General features: G+C 38.4%; 3 protein-coding genes across 4 annotated transcripts; 1 reads left to right on the top strand and 2 right to left on the bottom strand.

Moving 5' to 3' along the window:
• Positions 1–540: 540 nt before the first annotated feature.
• Positions 541–9,519, bottom strand: c5h1orf159 (chromosome 5 C1orf159 homolog). The gene is made up of 9 exons (XM_030729558.1): positions 9,317–9,519; positions 6,689–6,769; positions 5,287–5,371; positions 3,348–3,443; positions 3,211–3,267; positions 2,940–3,074; positions 2,813–2,838; positions 2,640–2,664; positions 541–2,369 (listed from the first exon to the last, which is right to left on the bottom strand). Exons 2-9 carry the CDS (start codon positions 6,758–6,760, stop codon positions 2,266–2,268), a joined length of 600 nt encoding a protein of 199 aa, XP_030585418.1. The 5' UTR covers positions 6,761–6,769; positions 9,317–9,519; the 3' UTR covers positions 541–2,265.
• Positions 9,520–10,056: 537 nt separating this feature from the next.
• ccdc36 (coiled-coil domain containing 36) lies at positions 10,057–13,311 on the top strand. 2 transcript variants are annotated; one of them, XM_030730314.1, is made up of 8 exons: positions 10,057–10,163; positions 10,372–10,438; positions 10,636–10,774; positions 11,570–11,706; positions 11,790–11,838; positions 11,935–12,019; positions 12,213–12,268; positions 12,423–13,311. In XM_030730314.1, the coding sequence occupies exons 2-8, from the start codon at positions 10,386–10,388 to the stop codon at positions 13,137–13,139; spliced, it is 1,236 nt and encodes a 411-aa protein (XP_030586174.1). In that variant the 5' UTR covers positions 10,057–10,163; positions 10,372–10,385; the 3' UTR covers positions 13,140–13,311. The 2 variants fall into 2 exon arrangements, with proteins under 2 accessions (XP_030586174.1, XP_030586173.1); XM_030730313.1 differs by having other exon boundaries at positions 10,092–10,242.
• A 651-nt stretch (positions 13,312–13,962) lies between these two features.
• On the bottom strand, positions 13,963–17,194 carry kbtbd12 (kelch repeat and BTB (POZ) domain containing 12). The gene is made up of 6 exons (XM_030729317.1): positions 17,133–17,194; positions 15,616–16,769; positions 15,257–15,527; positions 14,916–15,066; positions 14,597–14,794; positions 13,963–14,507 (listed from the first exon to the last, which is right to left on the bottom strand). Exons 2-6 carry the CDS (start codon positions 16,686–16,688, stop codon positions 14,338–14,340), a joined length of 1,863 nt encoding a protein of 620 aa, XP_030585177.1. The 5' UTR covers positions 16,689–16,769; positions 17,133–17,194; the 3' UTR covers positions 13,963–14,337.
• Positions 17,195–17,687: the final 493 nt, after the last annotated feature.

Raw genomic sequence — 17,687 nt, 5'->3', positions numbered from 1 at the left:
GGCACTTTTATTTAAAGATTCTATATATGTATACCAGCCTTGTAATCTAGATACGCTTAGTAAACCATTTTAAATTATTTTGGCTTGGTTGATTTTGAAATATTTTGCTTTCATTATTTAGTATTTGTGTTTAAATTTATACTGATTTTTACTTTTTGTCATAGAAGCTACTTTCAGCAGCTCCCTCATATACAAGGGGTCACCACAGCCGGCAGATTTTTTTTTACACCCCTTTGCTGGCAGAACCCCCAAGAGATGAACATGTAAACCACAGCTGTACTTTATTTAGCTAGACACCATTCAATAATCTAGTTGAACTTCTGCAAAGAATATCCCAAATCTGGGATATAAAAAAAAAATCTTATCTTGTAATTACAATTGTTTTGTTAATCAACTTATTTTCTACTTCTAAATTATGTATGTCTGTGTGATGGCCACAGGACAACAACCAGTGGCAGTACTTGAACTGAGTTAATTCACTCAGGTTTACAAAACAACAAAATGACAAGAAAAAAAAAAAAGCAGTTATGCACTGGATTATGAAAGGTGCTTTATTTCTGCAAACAATACTTAGATCTTCTGAACTTTATTCATGGCACTGAAACTAGAATATGTACATCATTACAAAAACAATACATCATTTGTATAAAACAATATATACATGTTTTTAGCTTATGGTTTTATGTACAACAGTAAACACATGATGCAAAAAGGGGAATAGTCATGGAATGATTGCTGCCTTGTATCTGGTTTAATTCGGATTGCTCCACATATACTGAAAACACAAATAACGTTTCCAACTATTTGTGCATCAAAGAGAAAAAAAGGACAATCTATCAAATAAACCTCAGATAACTTGGATAGGGTTTAGGACTGGAGATACCATAAAAGGCCACTTGTCATAATTCAAATACCCAATTATTCATCACAGATACATCATGATTAAATGCTTCTTGGCTGCATTTAAAGCTCATAATGGCACAGTAATCACAGTAATGACATTTAGAAAAAAATGCCATTTTATTCACACATTTGGCAAAAGGTAATAGTAGTCAAGTAATGTTCAAAATGCAACTTTAAAGCTGCCGTCTATGCCAAAAAAAAAAAAAAAAAAAAAAAAAAAAATCAATCACACTTGATAGCAAAAAGTTATTTCTTTTTTTAAAATCAAGGTCCAACATCAGGTGACAACCTCAGATGAATAAAGTGCATGGGGATATTCAGGAATTTTACAGTTTGACAGAAAAATCTGTTTATTTTGAAAAATTAACTTAATTCAACATAAAGTAAACAGACCTGGTATTTTAAGTCAGGATCACAGCTCTTTAAAAAAAAAAAGAAAAAAAAAAAGAAAATGAGTGAAGGAGTGGCTCTGAATGTGGAATGCAAAAAACAAACAAAAAAAAAAAGGACATGCAACTGTGATGCATGTTTTTTTGTATGCACGTGGAATACATTCACCTTGGCTGATTACAAAAATAATAAATACAACAACAATAACAGTACAAAATACAATCAAACAATCGATCATCAACACAGTGCCTACAGTCCTGGTCCACCAGAAAAAACTATGATGCTATTAGACATGTCATTTAACCCATTGGCCTAATTCTAAGCAGTAAAACTCAGTGCACAGTTATAAAATGCAAATAAATAGCACACATGTACAAACATCCTGGTCATCAAAACAAATGTCCATCACATGATACCGGGCTGCTGCTTAGATGCAAATCAACACAAGACGAGTGGTGTAAGAGTTTCCCATCTCACAGAGTCGAGTTTGACAGCTACGCACATATTCAAGAAGCTCTTCATTTACATTAGGTGACCAAACACAGCAGATTAAAAACTGCTTGCCGACAGCATTTCCACTTAATCTGAGGCGTGATCCTGAGAGATGCGTGACTCTCATTCACCACAAGAAAAGACAAACTTGCACATAAACACAGAAACTATTTTTCCTGGAGCGGCTATAATGTGTGTGTGCTTCTTTTTAAACAAATAACCAAATGAGTACAAGACAATTCAGAGCCCCAGTTAATTACTTGATACTGGTGATTTTTTTTTATTTTTTTTTTATATATATTATACTCTTATTACATACTGAAAAATTAACAGCCCTAATGACACGAATGCAGCAAAAGCAGCTACAGTTAAATTTGGCCATCTTTATTAGAGTCAGCTTACCTTCCTTCACTCATTAGAAGATCTTACATCGTTCCTGAGCTTTCTCTCCTACCTGCAGCAGAACTCCCGCACACCCTCCTACACATTAAAATCTTGAGTAGGTGAAGTTGTGGTTATGGTTGCACTGTTCAGGTTTGTCGAAGCAGAGGGTCGCTCTCTTCGGACATATCTGGGCTTCCTCACTTAAAAAAACAAAAACAAATGAAGAGTCATAAAATCATCTGTGAGAGTAACAAGAGGATACTCTCAATCAGATTTTGCATGTTTGGACTCAATTAATCTGCAATTTCAAACAGCTTTTATGCCAAAATTTGCTTTCATGCAGACAGGCCTTTAACTGCAACAGTCCTCACAAATAATGCCAAATACTCCCGGCATTAGTCAAAAGCTTCACATACTACTTCCTGTTTCAAAACAGTTTGCAGTTTACAAAGACGGTGTGGCCATCTCACCTGACGAGGAGGGGATCATGACAGCCTAGAAGGGAAAACAGGAAAGGTTAAAGAGCTGAGACACAAAGCCTTTGTACTTCAGGAGACTCGACATCATACGAATTTACAGTCTCTACACTCCAAATATGCCGTAGCATTTGATGAGCTATTACCAAATGATAAAAGCGACTTACTGTCTCACTTGGTTGAAATATGAAGGCTGAAAAAGTACAAAAAAAAAAAAGTTACAAAATCAAAGCCAGCAGCAAAGTTTTTTCCATCTTCATGCACACACTAAGTGAGTCACTGTGCAGTGCTCACCCTTGTTGCGGCGGTAGAAGATACTCGGGAGTCGGTTGGAGCGTTTGAGGTAGAAAAAGGAGGCGACGGAGAGTATCAGGAAGAGGCTGATCAACAGCGTTCCCAGAAGAAGAGAGGCTGCCACACCAGGGCCACCTGCACAAAAACAGGAAATGAACAGAATGTGAATGTGACAACAGACTGCCGCAGACACTGACTGCATCAAACAATCCCGTCTCTTCAAGCCACACAAGAAATATTACACCAAATAAAATGAGTCTGTATGTCTTACCAATTTTAGGAATAACTGTAGTTACAGTTGTATGATTTTTACGCTCCACTGTGTGGTCTGGAAAGCACAGAAAAATGCCAATTAAACAACACAAACAGACACAATTTAACACGCAGCGAAGGGCTGAGAGTCCTTACTGTAAGTGCAGACTGTTATGTTTTCTAAATCGACAGCTGCCGGGTCGCACAATATGCAGACAGTGTTGCTGTTCTCAAGGACACGCAGGAAGCATCCTGTGTAATTCAAGAGAATGATATTACATAGTTTGCCCTTTTGACACCTTTTCATTTTGATGTGTTGACTATCTATAGCAAAGTAGTAATAAAACAAAAGCATTTTCACATTTTGATACACTAAATTAATTGCAATTTCGTATAACTAATGAAATGACGATTCATTGGTTAGATCATTAATTTTTTTTCCTTGTGTCATGAATAATCTAACTGCCTCACGTTCATTATGGCCACAAACTGAAACTTTTAGTTTCATTAACCCTCTGGAGTCCACGGACTCGCCGGCGCGTCAAAATGACATCGCCAATTTGACATGACGTAGCATCGGGACGCTGCTGCGCTGAGTCTCCATTTCAACATGAATCGAAAGAGCAAACTTCAAACTACGTACCAGTTTTTAAATTTCGTTGATAGGCCAAGTAAAACCAGAGTTATGCCCAATGAATTACGCCATGCTTTTTCCTTTATAGTTTCCTCACCTTCGTTTTGTGCAGAAATAAACTGCGAAAACTGGAGTTTCGCTAACAGGAAGTGCCTGCTAATAAAAACAAAACAAAACAAAATAACTCCCAACAACACCTTTCCTATTGGTGGAAAAATGCACCATTTCAACCAATCAGAAAATTATGCGGTACCATGGTGCATTTGGGTGCATTTGGCTCCTGAGGAACAAGTGAAAAAGTGGTAAAAGAGACAATATTGATGGCAAGTTCTGCCTGTGATGGGCCCCTCAGTCTTGTGGAGGACAGAAACTGTTTTTTGAGGTGGCATAAATAATTTGTGTAGCATCTTAATGTGAGTCCTGATTGCTCTGCAAATAGTTGTACAGAAAAACGCCTGAGGCCTTTCCTGCATTTTAATGTGAATACCTGCATATAACTTTATTGTTTACTATATTTTTACACAAGTTTTGAAAATTTACAACTTATATTTGCATTTTAAGTTATAAAAATAATTCGTTAAGCATGTTTGTGATTTTTACAGTAAAAAAATCAATTTTTTTTCTACTCGGATTTTATGTTTTTATGTGATTTTAAGTCCAGTGTGTTAATACAGTATGCCAAAATGAAAGAATAACTATACAGTCACACATGAGGTGGTGCTGAAAAGAATGATACCAAGGTAAACAGTTTCTAAGGTCAACTATAAAGGTAAAAACAAAATTAGTCAAAAACGGCCAAATATACCCCGGACCCCAGAGGGTTAAAAAAAGAGAGATTAAAAACAGCCGCCAACATAATGTGTCACTCATATTCTGTTCTACTTCTGAACAGACGTCTTTGATTCATTGGCACTATGCAAATATCTTCAAGTGGCTGATGAATGCCAGCCCTTTCTGTATTTCCACTCACATATCACAAAGGCAGATTATTTTTGAAAATCTAACTGTACAGAATAATTTATTTATAAATTATATAATCAGTCTATGATCGGGTCTCAGAGTTTCAATAAACTATTCCCTATTCTTCTCCATTCACCTGTTTCATCACTAACTTTGATATCAATCATAGTTAACAGACACACGGCTTAAAAAAAATTTGAAAAAAAATTCTAATAACTACCACCTTTATGTATTACTACAATATGAAAACCAGTTTAAAAGTGAACCTAACAAATCAAATCATATCCCCCCCTCTTTAATTTAGTCCAATTTCTTAAATACTTAATAATCAGACGTTCTGCTCCATCATCAGTCTTTCACTCTGACTAATCTTATATTGATGCTAATAATAATAATAATGATGTTTAACAGGTAAAAACTCTCAGTGATAACCTACATACTGCTGATATGCTCCTTCACAGCTGTTTGTCAGTGATAAGACATTAAAGACATCCATATTACCTGGTTCACAGTGGGTGTCATTTGAGCAGGAATTGTTGGCTCTTTGCTTATCACCACAACATTCAAGTGAGTTCTGATGTAGGGCCTGTAAGCAGAGAAGAATGCATAGATTAAGAGATCAGTATCACCTGAACAAACCACGTGTGGCTCTTTTGGCTAGGTAACATCTACTGCCTACTAGGGTTTAATATTTTTCCCGAAAATGACATGAATCAAATCCCGGGAAATGGCTCGTCATTTCCCGGGAATCCCGGGAAAAAGTTTATTTATTTTTTTATTTTAATTAGGCCTTCTGTAGCCTGTGTCGGCCTTAACCTATTGTGATATTGTAGAGGTAGCTTTCCAGCTATGTCCTGTTATGCCCAGTAGGGGGCAACGTCGGCTTGATTAATGCAATAAAACCTACATCTCGGCATTGGAGTGCTCGAGCTATGCGGTGTTGTATCGTTCCTCAACACTCCCTTAACAAATATAATTAGAATATTCCTCCATTGTACATGGAATTATACCAAGCGATTTTACAACTGCTGGTGCAAAACAATACGGTTCATCTCCACAGCATTGATAAAGGCTCAGCCACGCTGTCGTGGCGACATCTGTTGCGCTATATCTCCACCAGTGGAACGCTGTAATAGTCATTGAAAAGTTAACTACCGTACTACACTATAATATGACATAACACAGGGCCTTGAGTAATGCACTACGACTTGGTCATTGCCATTCTGGCAACAGCAAATTTATAACACCGTGTCTGAGGGTTAAAGTAGGTTCGCTGTGAATCGTCTTTTGAAAAACTGGCCAATCCTTATAGCCTAAAAAATATACATTTTACTCAACTCCATTTTAAAAGCGAAATATGTTAAAGCAATCTATTTCATGATAATTTCTTCACCCATTAGGCCCGTATCCTAATTCATGATTGTTAGTAAGCGGCTGCAAACGAGGAAAAGAAACACTCGAAGTTAAACAGATATTTCTTTATTGTTCAGGGCAGGCATATTTTATAGGCTATATAATGCAATATAACAATATATAATAATATGAAATTATATAATACAAAATACCTTAGGGTAAACACATTGCCTACGATTTCAACAAATTAAAGAGGAAAAAAGCACAACTGTGTAATACCTCTATTAAAACGCTTGAGATGAAGGCTGAAGCCTTAAACGGAGGCTGAACGTGCCTGAAATGAAGAGTAATGCTTTTCGCATTAAACGAACCCTTCTCTCAATATTTCCTTAAATTTAACATTCTGAAGCTTTCTTTTCTTTCTGAAAGTCAAATTGATGCGCGCGACTTTTTTCCCGGTTTCCCGTCTAACGTTTCCCGGGAAACGGGAAATGGTTCTGATCGCATTTCCCGGGAATCCCGGATCCCGGGATTAAACCCTACTGCCTACCTTAGTTACAGGCGTCTCGGGTCTGATAAGAATCACAGTAGCAGCCAAGACCAGAAGGAATGATAGAGCCATATTTGAATCCTTGGAGATGAAACAAAGTTAAAATTAGTAACGCATCAATCACAATCTAACCAGTCAGGACAGACATTTTCATACTTTGAAATCTGAATAACTAAAATATTTTGATAAAAAAAAAAAAAATTATTTTTCTTGTTTGCCTGGTGTTTACTTTTTAAATGCATTTCATAAATTGGGTGTCTATAAAACCTAGATACTTTTGTTGTACTGCCTGAAATTTCCTCTTAGAAAACCATGAAGAAATGAGAGCTGGAATCAGATTTTATCAGCTTAAATTGTATATATTCTTAATTATTCATTGATTCAACCCCTAATACTAATTTTAGACTAACCTACAGTGTGCCACTATTGCATTTCATTTTAAGTTTGTGCCTTCTCTCTGTACCTTTCTGCAGGTGCCTGGCTTGGGAGGGGCATGTTCCTTATCTGCGGTTATCGGGCCTGTCTGACCTGCCAGGTGTTTGTTGTTATGCTGTTTACTGTTTCAACCTTCCCCTCTTCCCCAACCGGTTGAGGCAGATGGCTGCCCTCACACAGTTAGGTTCTGCAGATGTTTCTGTTAAATTTTTCCTCCCTGTTGTCACTAAAGGTTTAAAGAATGGCTCGTTATTTTTTTCCCCTCAATAGTACTGTATATTTCTTCTATCTTAATGCAAATTACATAAATAAATTAATTAATGAATTAAATGATTTGGTCTGTCTATTAAGAGAACAACTGTCACCTGAATTGTCTATGTAATGTAAAATAAAAATTTGAAAAAAATGTTTTATTCTTCGATGTGCTGGAAAAAAAAATTGTGATGTTTAAAGCACGGCTTTCCTATTACATATAAACTGGCATCAACATACAATACTGTGCACAAGTCTTGGGCCACCCCTCATTTCTTTACGTTTTGCTTAGAAAATGGTATATAGGTGCAGAGATTTATTGAAATATGTACAGACCTACATGGAAACACAAAATATAAGACAAAAGGAGTCTGTAGAATTATAAGTTTGAAAGTCAATATTTGGTATGACCACCTTCAACACAGCTTCTTCAAGGACATTCAAAGCTCTTCTTTAGATGTTGGCTGCCTTTTGTTCTGGTCTCTGTCAAGATGATCCCACACTGCTTCAATAATATTGAGGTCCGGGCTCTAGGGAGGCCAATCCATGACTGATAGTTTTCCACTGTGTGCTTTTCTATTCAGGTATGCTTTTAGTGTGTACTTTGTACATACTGATTAAACCGAAAAAGAAAAAGGTCCATCAGACCCGATGCCACTGATTTCCAGTCCAGTTCTTGTGAAACTGGTATACATCAGTATTTTCTCCCTGTTTCCTAATCTTAAGAGTGTTTTTGTTTTTGATGGCCATCCTTCCACTGAGACCATTTCTGATCATGCTTTGGTGAACAGTCCTTCAACTGAAGGGCCAGATGCATTTCTCAAATCCTGTCATGTCTTTGCTGGATCTTCTCCCCATTTCTTAGAGATATGATTTTCAAAAACTGTACATCTGCTGTAGATAGTTTTTTATTTTTTTTTTAGGTCTGACACTTGTCACAAACTTTTGTCCTCCACTTTTCCAGTTTCCTCAATTTTGTTTAAGGACACACCACACACCCTGTGGAGACATACCAAGTTTTTGGCTAATAGCCCTTTGGGAATCACCTTGTTGGTACAAAATACTATTTTATGTCTGTCAAACTATGTTATCCTTACCATCTATTATGGATCATAATAGATGTCAGGCTGGTAATAAAGTACCTAAAGATACAATTTAAAACTTAGCTCGTTGCTAAGTTGTCTCTTATGTGTAGACAACACTGGTTCATCCCTTGAGTTAGGTTGAATGTTTGAATGAGTCACAGATCAGTGTTAAGAGGCTGAACACTGAAACAAACATTCTTCTGATAATGGTCTGATAAGGAGTGCACTGAAAATGAATGAAAAAGCAGCCAATGTCCAAAGAAAAACATTGAAAGACCTTCAGAAAGCAAAATATAAAGAAAGGAGGGGTGGGTCAAGGCACAGTACCGTAGGTCAGTTATCTTTAACTACATTAACCCAGCTAATAGAACACTACATTTGTCTGATCACAACACTGGAAGATGCAGTGTATGCTTGATATTAAACTACACAAGTTACCCACAAATAGTTTGAGCATTCCTGAACGTATACAAAAATAACTAGAGCTATCTTTTTCTTATTAATAAAGTGATTTTCACAGGTTTTTCCACAACTGTTTTTTTTAGCAAGGAAACTTTTACACCTAACGCAAAATTTCAAATGCAATACAATGAATTCAGGAGTAAGCAACAACGCTAACTTATCAGAAAATTACGGGCAACGGGCTAACGTCTGTGGTGCTATACAGGAGTACTGTTCAGCTAGCTAGCACCTGCCACTGAGATGAAGGTATAACTTGATTGTTCTAGCAGTTAGAGCTATAAGATCGATGCCAGCGTTTAAGAACTAAACCCTTCTCACATGATCGGATATGTTTACAATCGCACATCAGTAGCTGTATAATGGCTGAATGTGAACACACAAAAAGTTAACTTACCAGCCAAACACCAGGCTTTGGCCTGACCAAACTCTTAGGTGCGGTTTAGTAACCGGCTGGTCTCGTCCGCCGCCGCGGTATTACCACACAGCTAGTTGTAGCTTCTTCCAGATTACTCATCCACACACCTCTGGTCTTGAGCCACAAACAGATAACCCTACAGCGGGTGGCTCATAGCGACTAACGTTTGGATTGTAAACTTCCGGGACAATTTTTCAAAATAAGAATCAAGAGAACGGCGATGCGCTTGTGACGAAGAATAGAGGACAAATATATAAAAATTATATTCCCTTCTCCTTCTCCTCTTCTTCATCACTTTCTCCTCCTAGTAACAGTAATAATGAAATTTTATAAAGTCTTTAATTTATATTAAGGGGTCAGTACACCCAAGATCCAGGATTTTTTTTTCCTGAAGTATTGGAAATTATAACTTGCAGTAAAGGATTTGCAGCATAGCTGAAAGTGGTTAAGCAAAGTACAAAAAAAAATATTATGGTGCCAACAGTTAATATCATGACAACAGACCACTTCACAGTCCTGGTTTGTTAGTTGCATTGCTTTTAACTTTAAACTAACTTCTGCACATCTTAGACCCCCCCCCCCCCCCCCCCCCTCATTGGCGGCCTGTTAATAAATAATTTTAATAAAGATTAAAAATATATTCGTCCACGACAGAAAAGCCTTACAGTGTCCAGCGTCCTTTGTGTTCTGTGGCCTTTCAATGTGGTGCCTGTGGTGGGGACATTTTCGACGACCTCTGAATGCAGCGCAGCGTCGTCCTGATGGCGGGAGATATAAATACTGTCCAGTCAATTTTCGATAGCTATAACTATTAATAATCACATCTGTAAGAAATGCGTTAATTTAAAAATATATAATAGTGCTGATTATTACTGATATCGCATCTGGACACAAAGTTAAAAAGAGTAGGCTTTTCTGAAGGTTTAGAATGATTTTCCAGCTGTAAACAATTAGCTAACATCTACTTGTCAGCTAATGTACTGCTAATATGACAGAATTACATAAGTCTGTAGCTAACTTATCTTTACAAACAGATAACCGAAGAACAATGAATCATATAAGGAATATAAAGGAAAGGCTGAACATCCCAACTGGAAGCAGGTACTACTTCACAAATAATTGTTTTCCTTGTTGTTATTGATATATAACATTCCTATTTTTAGCTTTAAAGCTATAAGTTTTTCACATAAACACATGGAACAACATTTTGGTTATTTATTTGTGATTTTGCTACACAATTTAACTGTGCTTGGTTTCTTCTCACTCATCAAATCTCATGGGGATGCAATTATGAACAGAAATGCGGCTACTAGCGGCTACTCCAGTTTAATAGACTCTCAGCTCTTCTTTGGGTCTCAGTTTTGGCTGGAAAATTCTCAGGGCCTGTCTCAGGATATGAGTGTGTCATCCAGGAATTCCCAGCAAAGTTCACAAGAGGTAAGATTTTCCATTTTCACCTTGCAGGTAGTTCTTGGTAAGGTAGTAATGCCTTCTGGTTACCAACTGAATAGCCTAAGCCACTTATGTGGCTTAACAGCATTAAACTAGTTCGGTGGCCTTGGTAATTTACATATAAGTTACATTCAAGGTATGACCTTTGTAACAGGACTAATGACAAGGCTAATTTTATAGAAATGGTTTACTTTTAAGTTGTATTTCTCCTTCCTTCTGGTTTTAGTTGTCTATATTATACAGTCAAATCATTAACCTTACCTTCCACTGGTGCTAACCTTTGCAGACCTTTAACTCTAGCCTTTATTTACTACTGACATTTCCTCCATGAAACTATCATGTGCTCTGCTGTCTTTGTTTATTAACACTTATTACAGGGCACCCAGTTCCCCAGTCAGATCACCTTTTTCCACTCTGCTAATTAGTCCCCTTTCTATATGCCTTCAGCTCTCAGTGTTTGTTTGTCTACCTGTAAGTCTGTTTTTTTCTTTTGCTTTTTTTTGTCTTCTACCTGTGCCCTATGCTTTTGGATCATTTGTAACACTGATAGTAATTTCATTGCATTTATTTAGACTCAAAAATTTGTTGAGGCTGAACCCTTGTCCAAATGAAATGAGTAGGTTTATATAGGCATTTCTGAATTCCCAATACCACTAATCTGTTTATGTACATAAAACAAAACAAACTGGGGTCTAAATTGCATACAAATATACTGAAATTTTTTTATTTTTTTTTGCAAAACATTCTCTTTCCTCATGTGTGTATTTTGTCTCTGTTTAGGGGAGTGGCCCAAAGTTTTCAAGTAGTTATCAAACTAAACCTCTTCTCTTTGGAGACTTCAAGGACAAAACCAGTACTTCAGGTATACTGGATAAATTTGAAGAGGACAAGAAAAAGGCAAAAGAAAAAAATGACAGGTGGGTCTTTTTGTCATTTCAGACATACAACTCTGGATCCCCAATTAATCTTTTTTTTTTTAACCGCTTCTTTACTTTAACAGTGATCACTTTGCCAAAGAATGCCAGCATATCAGAGAAACACTTAGAAATGTAAGTGGTGATGGGAACCTATTACGTTCATTGAAATTCCGCTTACCTCCTCTCTAATTAAAAATATTTTTTAAAGCAGAAACATTTTCTTTTCAGATTCAACAGTTTGTTGCCGGCACTGAGAGAAATGCAGCTGTGAGCCAAATAGTCTCTGAAAAAATTGACAATTTCACATCAACAAGTAAGTTCCCTAATTGAATTGTGTTTTTGTAAAACATGGTTAATGTTGATGTATTGAAAAAGAAATAACACCAGCAGATGGTGCTGTGTTCCAAGCAGTCTCTCCTAATCATTTCTAACTTGTTTATATTTTCATTATGTAGACTTACAACTGTGCTTTGTATATGTTTAATCTTTTTATCTATTCATCCCAGTACAAAATCATTTGGACCATCTTCAGGGCCACATCTCCCAGCAGTTTAAGTCTTTGGTAAATAATATGAACTCCCAAAACGATGTGATGACAAAACTTAAGAAAAGAATCCAAAACACGTTGCTTATTGTGTTCTGTATTTTGAGGTGAGATTTAAGTGGCTAATGTTTATGATTAGTGAGGAGTAAAACTGTTTATTAATATCCTGCAGAATGGAGACATTCTAGCAGAGCTTGACTCACATCTGCAAAGCATAAAAAGTAGCCTGGAGGGACTGAGGGAGGAGCAGGGAAGACAAGGGCACATGCTCGAAGAGGTCCTGAAGCTGCTCAGCACTTTAGTCTCAGAGCATTCAGCCAAACCCCACACTGAGGGAGTGATGGACAGCGCCATCCAGACATCACCAGCACCGGAGGCATCAGTGTCCAGCATCCTGCACGACAACAAGCTTGAAGGCACGCAGCTCACTAGTGCATCATACAACCTTGAAGAAAATCAGGGTGAAGTTCCCCGTCAGGATCGCAGCCACCTTGCTGGAAACCGGAAATTCACTCCAAGACCACAAAACAGGCTCAAAAAGAGACCGCTGGTTCTCTCACAGAGGAGTATGCATGCTGCCTCAGATGAAAACCGTCGACCTCCCATGAACTATAACAAACAGCAGAAATCTAAGAGCTGTGATGTGAGCATGATGAGCAGTAAGGGCAGTGTCAATCCAGGCAGTCTGATGCCACTTGACAAGGAGACCAGATCCTGTGAAGCTGCAGGTTGTTTCATCACCCCTCTGAGCTGCTGGTCTCAGGACAGCGGCAGCTCTGTGTGCCTCGCAGAAATAGAACCCATCTTAGAGAAGCTGTCAGCTGAGCAGGGGTCTCCAATAAACCCAGGAGGCTTCTGGCAGCTGTTTGATTCTGAATCAGACCTTTAAAGAAGGTGCCAGAATAATTTCCTTTAATTACTGTCAGAGCATAGAGGATAAAAGACAAAAGTGTGCATCTGTATTTATTACTTGTATTTATTAGTTCTGACCTGTGTTCTACTGGAAATGTGTTCCTTTCTGTCTTTGTGAAAGAGCTGTAAAGACAAATTAAGCACTGTGTTGTACAAAAAAGCATTAAAAATATTTGAAATTTCTGATCATGTTATTTTTTTTCAGGTTACATGAAAAAAAGCACAACCTGGCTCTGACCAGAACAGAAAGGGAGACCCAATTTCCCATTCGGGGGGTGGGGGTACTTCAGAGTTCCCAGTATGAGAAAGAGATGCGTGACAGGTCTTAAACTTGAACAAACATTTGTAAGACTCAGATTGTTTTGCAGTATCATTTATTTTATTTTACGCATTTAATAATTATTTTTTTTAGAATAAGAATACTCTGAGTTTTTGAGGAAAGAAACACATTTTTGCCACTGTCTGACACAAATGGCCAAGTTTATTGCATCATTAATCAGTGCATCTTTAAACATGATTAACTTGCACTAGGTAACAACTGTGCTGTTAGAATACAGGAGTGATGGTTGCTAAAAAGCATACACCTACATAGATTTTATCTATTAGCAGTTTATGATAAATGATTCAGGTTTTCATTGTTCCAACAATAAACATGTCCAATAAAAACAAGTGATTTTCTTTCAAAAGCAACAACTTCTAAGTGGCTTCAAACTTTTGTGTGGTTGTGTATGAACTATGTGTCAGTGTCAGTCATAAAAAAAACTTTATTATTTTCCTGTAAAAAAAAAAACAGGCCGAGTACCAGAATTTGGCTACAATATCTATCAAAGCATTATGTCCACTACTATAATCATTCATACCCCTCAAAGAAAATCCTTTCCTGGAGCTACTAATAATGCTCCAGATATACCACACAGCTGCAGGTTTGGGATAATCCACTTTGCAGCTGTTACACAACAAAATAAGAAGCAATAAAAATATTGTATTTACAAATTACTTTCCTTCTTCCCAATGTGCAACCAAGCATTTAACCACAGACACCTCTTTCGTGCAGAGTGCTAAGATCTTTTCTACTTGAAAAAAAATGAATGCCATAAGCTGTGCAATAAGTGCATTAATAATTAATTTCCTTCACTAATTCTCCCTCACAGACTTTGATCTGACTGACAGCACTGTTACAGTTTTACTAACTCTGCAGGTGGGGATAGGAGTCCCCTTGGGTTGAGATTTGCCACTAAGCAGACGTCATAGTTGTCATGCATTAAAGCACGCTGAGCCACCGCAATCCACCGGTTTTCCCATGGATCCAGCTCCAAAATGTCCTTTGTTATGTTATCATGGCGATCTAAGGATAGTTAATAAACAATACAGTCACATGGAAATAAATGTCAAATATCACATTTCTCATATCAGATATGGATACTCTTTCATTACCTGCTCCTCTGTAATAGCCACAAATATAAATCTTTCCTCCCACAACTCCAGCATTGGAGGCATTGGTACGTAGTGAAAGCTGGGAACATGGCAGAGGAAGTCCATCCCTCCAATAATCTCCATCTGGGTTGTAAATCTCCACCACATTGAGACAGTGACGTGATTGTCCACGATCCACACCCTCACACCCAATACCTCCTGCAAAACAGGTCGGCAACATTCCCATAGGCTATTCAATTCATTTAGGACAGCCATAATATGCATATTGTTAAAAATTCCTTCAAATTTATTGTCAACTTAACTGAATAATTCATCTTACCCATGACATAAATTTCCCCATTAAGTACCACAGCACTGCACCGGTACTTTGAGTACTTCATGGGACTGAGCTCTGTCCATTTATTTGTGTTTGGATCATACTCCAAGAGGCGGTTACTAAGACAGTCGGGCTCCTCATCCATCCGGTATGACTGGAAGGTTGAAGGGGAGAAATGATATGACAAAGGAGAGCAGGTGCAGTCAGAGAAAGGTCACATCAAGACACAGTAAGAGCTCTTGTTAAATGTGTAAATGAAGTCTGAGTCCCTTTAGTTTACAAGATCTAAGGTGAATGGAAGTTTTTGAATAGTGTTTGATTTTTTTTTTTTTTTTTTGCATCACCTGTGGGGTTCGACCACCCATCACATAAAGGCGATCTTTCATTCTGACCACACTGTGACAGGCCAAAGGCATAGGAAGAGGTGCTGCACTCCGCCAGGGTCCACCCTGCAGAGACCACCGCTCCACACAGTTTGTGATGAGTAACTGGTTCTTTAGCTTCATCTGCCCTCCCAGTAGGTATAGGGTGTCTCCCACTGATCCCAGAGCATAAGAGTCACGGTACTCTGCTGATGTCAGGTGCTCCCAGGTTCCTTGGGCCTCCACTTTGTACCTGGAAATCCAATCTGGCAACATTTAGTATCTTCTGTGGGGGATAAGTGAAAGCACAGTAGTCGAGTGTTACTAGATATCATTCTTACCTGTAGATCTCAACACTAATGTCTTTCTGTCGGGCCATTCTGCGAGCACTTGCCTCTCCTGCTACAATAATGTCATTTCTTTCAGTCACAACCCCAGCACACACATACCCCAGAGCTTCTCCATAGCGAGGTGAAGTGATGTAGTAGGTTCGCCCTGTGGATGGGGCATAGCAAAAGCTGCGCTCGGCATAGTTTCCGTACCTTGACCTGATCCCACTACCGTCATTGCCAATACAGAGCAGCAGATCTGTGGTCTCCATGCCATACCGCAGCTTTAGTTTGCGTGGTGCAGCTGAAGGATGCAATGCAGTGGCCTCCAGTGCTTCGTTCACAATCTCCAGGCATTCAGCATCAGCCAGCAGGGCTGTGTTTCTCTTTATTGCTTCTCTTAAGTAGTCAGGGTTTATCAGTGGCAGACGGACCTTCCTCAGGAGCTCTGGGAGATGTCGAACACGTACTTCTCCATCCAACAGAGAGCTGTGTTTGACCCAACGAAGAACCACATCCAAAATGGTTTCTTCACGAGAAACATTCAGATCGTCAGATGACAGAAGCTTTACGAGCTGATGGGCCTCCAACTCCACGACTTCCTCATTCTGGCAAACTTGAACAAAGTGCTGCCTCAGGAAACGCTGAGCTTGGTCAGCCAGTTCCTCTGCACCAAGGTCACGGGCAAAGTAATACACACCGAGGCAATTGGAAGCATCCATGTTCTCCATCATGTGCAGCTGACAGCGAGTGAAGACATCATCCATTTGCAGAAGAAAAGCTGCAATAGAGATGCCCTGTACATTGGCATTAGTGAGAGGAAGATCTGAGCAGTACATGTAGTTCAAGAGGAGTGCCAGGCTGTCTGCAGGGGTGTCACGCAGGAATATCTCTCTGTTGTTGCACTCACGCAGACCACAGGTGAACATAACACGGAAGTATGGGCTGAAGGCGGATAGAACAACTCTGTGACAGGGAAAGCTGATGCCCTCAGCAACCAGCACCACATCTGTCAGATGCTCAACCTCCCTCATCTTCTTCAGCTGCTCGAGCAGCAGCAGCCCATGTTTGGCAGTAAGATCCATTGTGCTTCAAAATGGTTGTAAAAATCTTATTTACAAAGCTACACAGGTTTTATACACCCTGAACAGCTATTAAGGTTCTCTCTGAAAAACAGAACAAAATACATGGAAAATGAAAGGCTGTCATTCCTGAAATTTCACAGGTAGAAACTGGGTTAAAGAAGTTTGAGCAAATCAACTTCTTCAGCTTGTGCGCACCATCTTATGCAGATAAAAAAGAAGGAATGTTTCTGTTAAGAGCAGTACCAGTTAAAAGAGACTATCGAAAGTGCTTTATATTTCAACCTCCATCATTTTAATGAATTACATTTTCTGATTTGCCCTTATAGATCGGTGGATAGATGTGTATGCAGCAAAATAACATGTACAATGTAACAAATAAGTATTACAGCAGACTACGCAGTGCAGCATTTATTTTGTAAAAAAAAAAAGTCTTATCAGACTTACCAAAGTCATCAGCTCCACTTGGCTGGCCTAAAAAGAAAAGATTTTCTTCAGTCTAAAAAGACCAGCGCATATCTGTTTTTAAAACCAGGCTATATGAGTTGTTTATGTTGCTGAATGTCACAGTTGGTGGGGGTTAGAGAGGTCTGTGCAAATGTGTGGCAAAGATATGTACCCCCTCCTCTGCTGCTGCCCTCTGAGCTGGTAACCCAAAAATAGAAGATAGTGTTGTGGCAGACAGCAAGTGGGTCAGAAGGGTTTGAGTGATCCTTAAAGAGAGAAGGTTTTAAAGCAGTCACAATGATAAATGTTATATTTCATGTTGTCATTCATAATTTGACTCATGTGCATTTTAATGCCCAGTGTTTGGAGTAATTCTTTTCAGCTTGTTTGCCTTGGTTACATGCAGCTCTGAAATGACTGAAACACTGCTGCGAGTTCGGAATCAGATTTCATTGACAGTGTTCTCTTAAAGACCCAGTATATGTTGTGTGCTCACAAGTTTCAGAAATAAAACTTTCATATTCAAATTCATAAGATTCTTGAAGCACTCACAAT

The sequence above is a fragment of the Archocentrus centrarchus genome, chromosome 5, assembly GCF_007364275.1.
Source record: "Archocentrus centrarchus isolate MPI-CPG fArcCen1 chromosome 5, fArcCen1, whole genome shotgun sequence".
NCBI classification, from domain to species: Eukaryota; Metazoa; Chordata; class Actinopteri; order Cichliformes; family Cichlidae; genus Archocentrus; species Archocentrus centrarchus.
The sequence above is the reverse complement of the archived record's forward strand: the minus strand, read 5'-3'. Positions and strand labels throughout refer to the sequence as shown.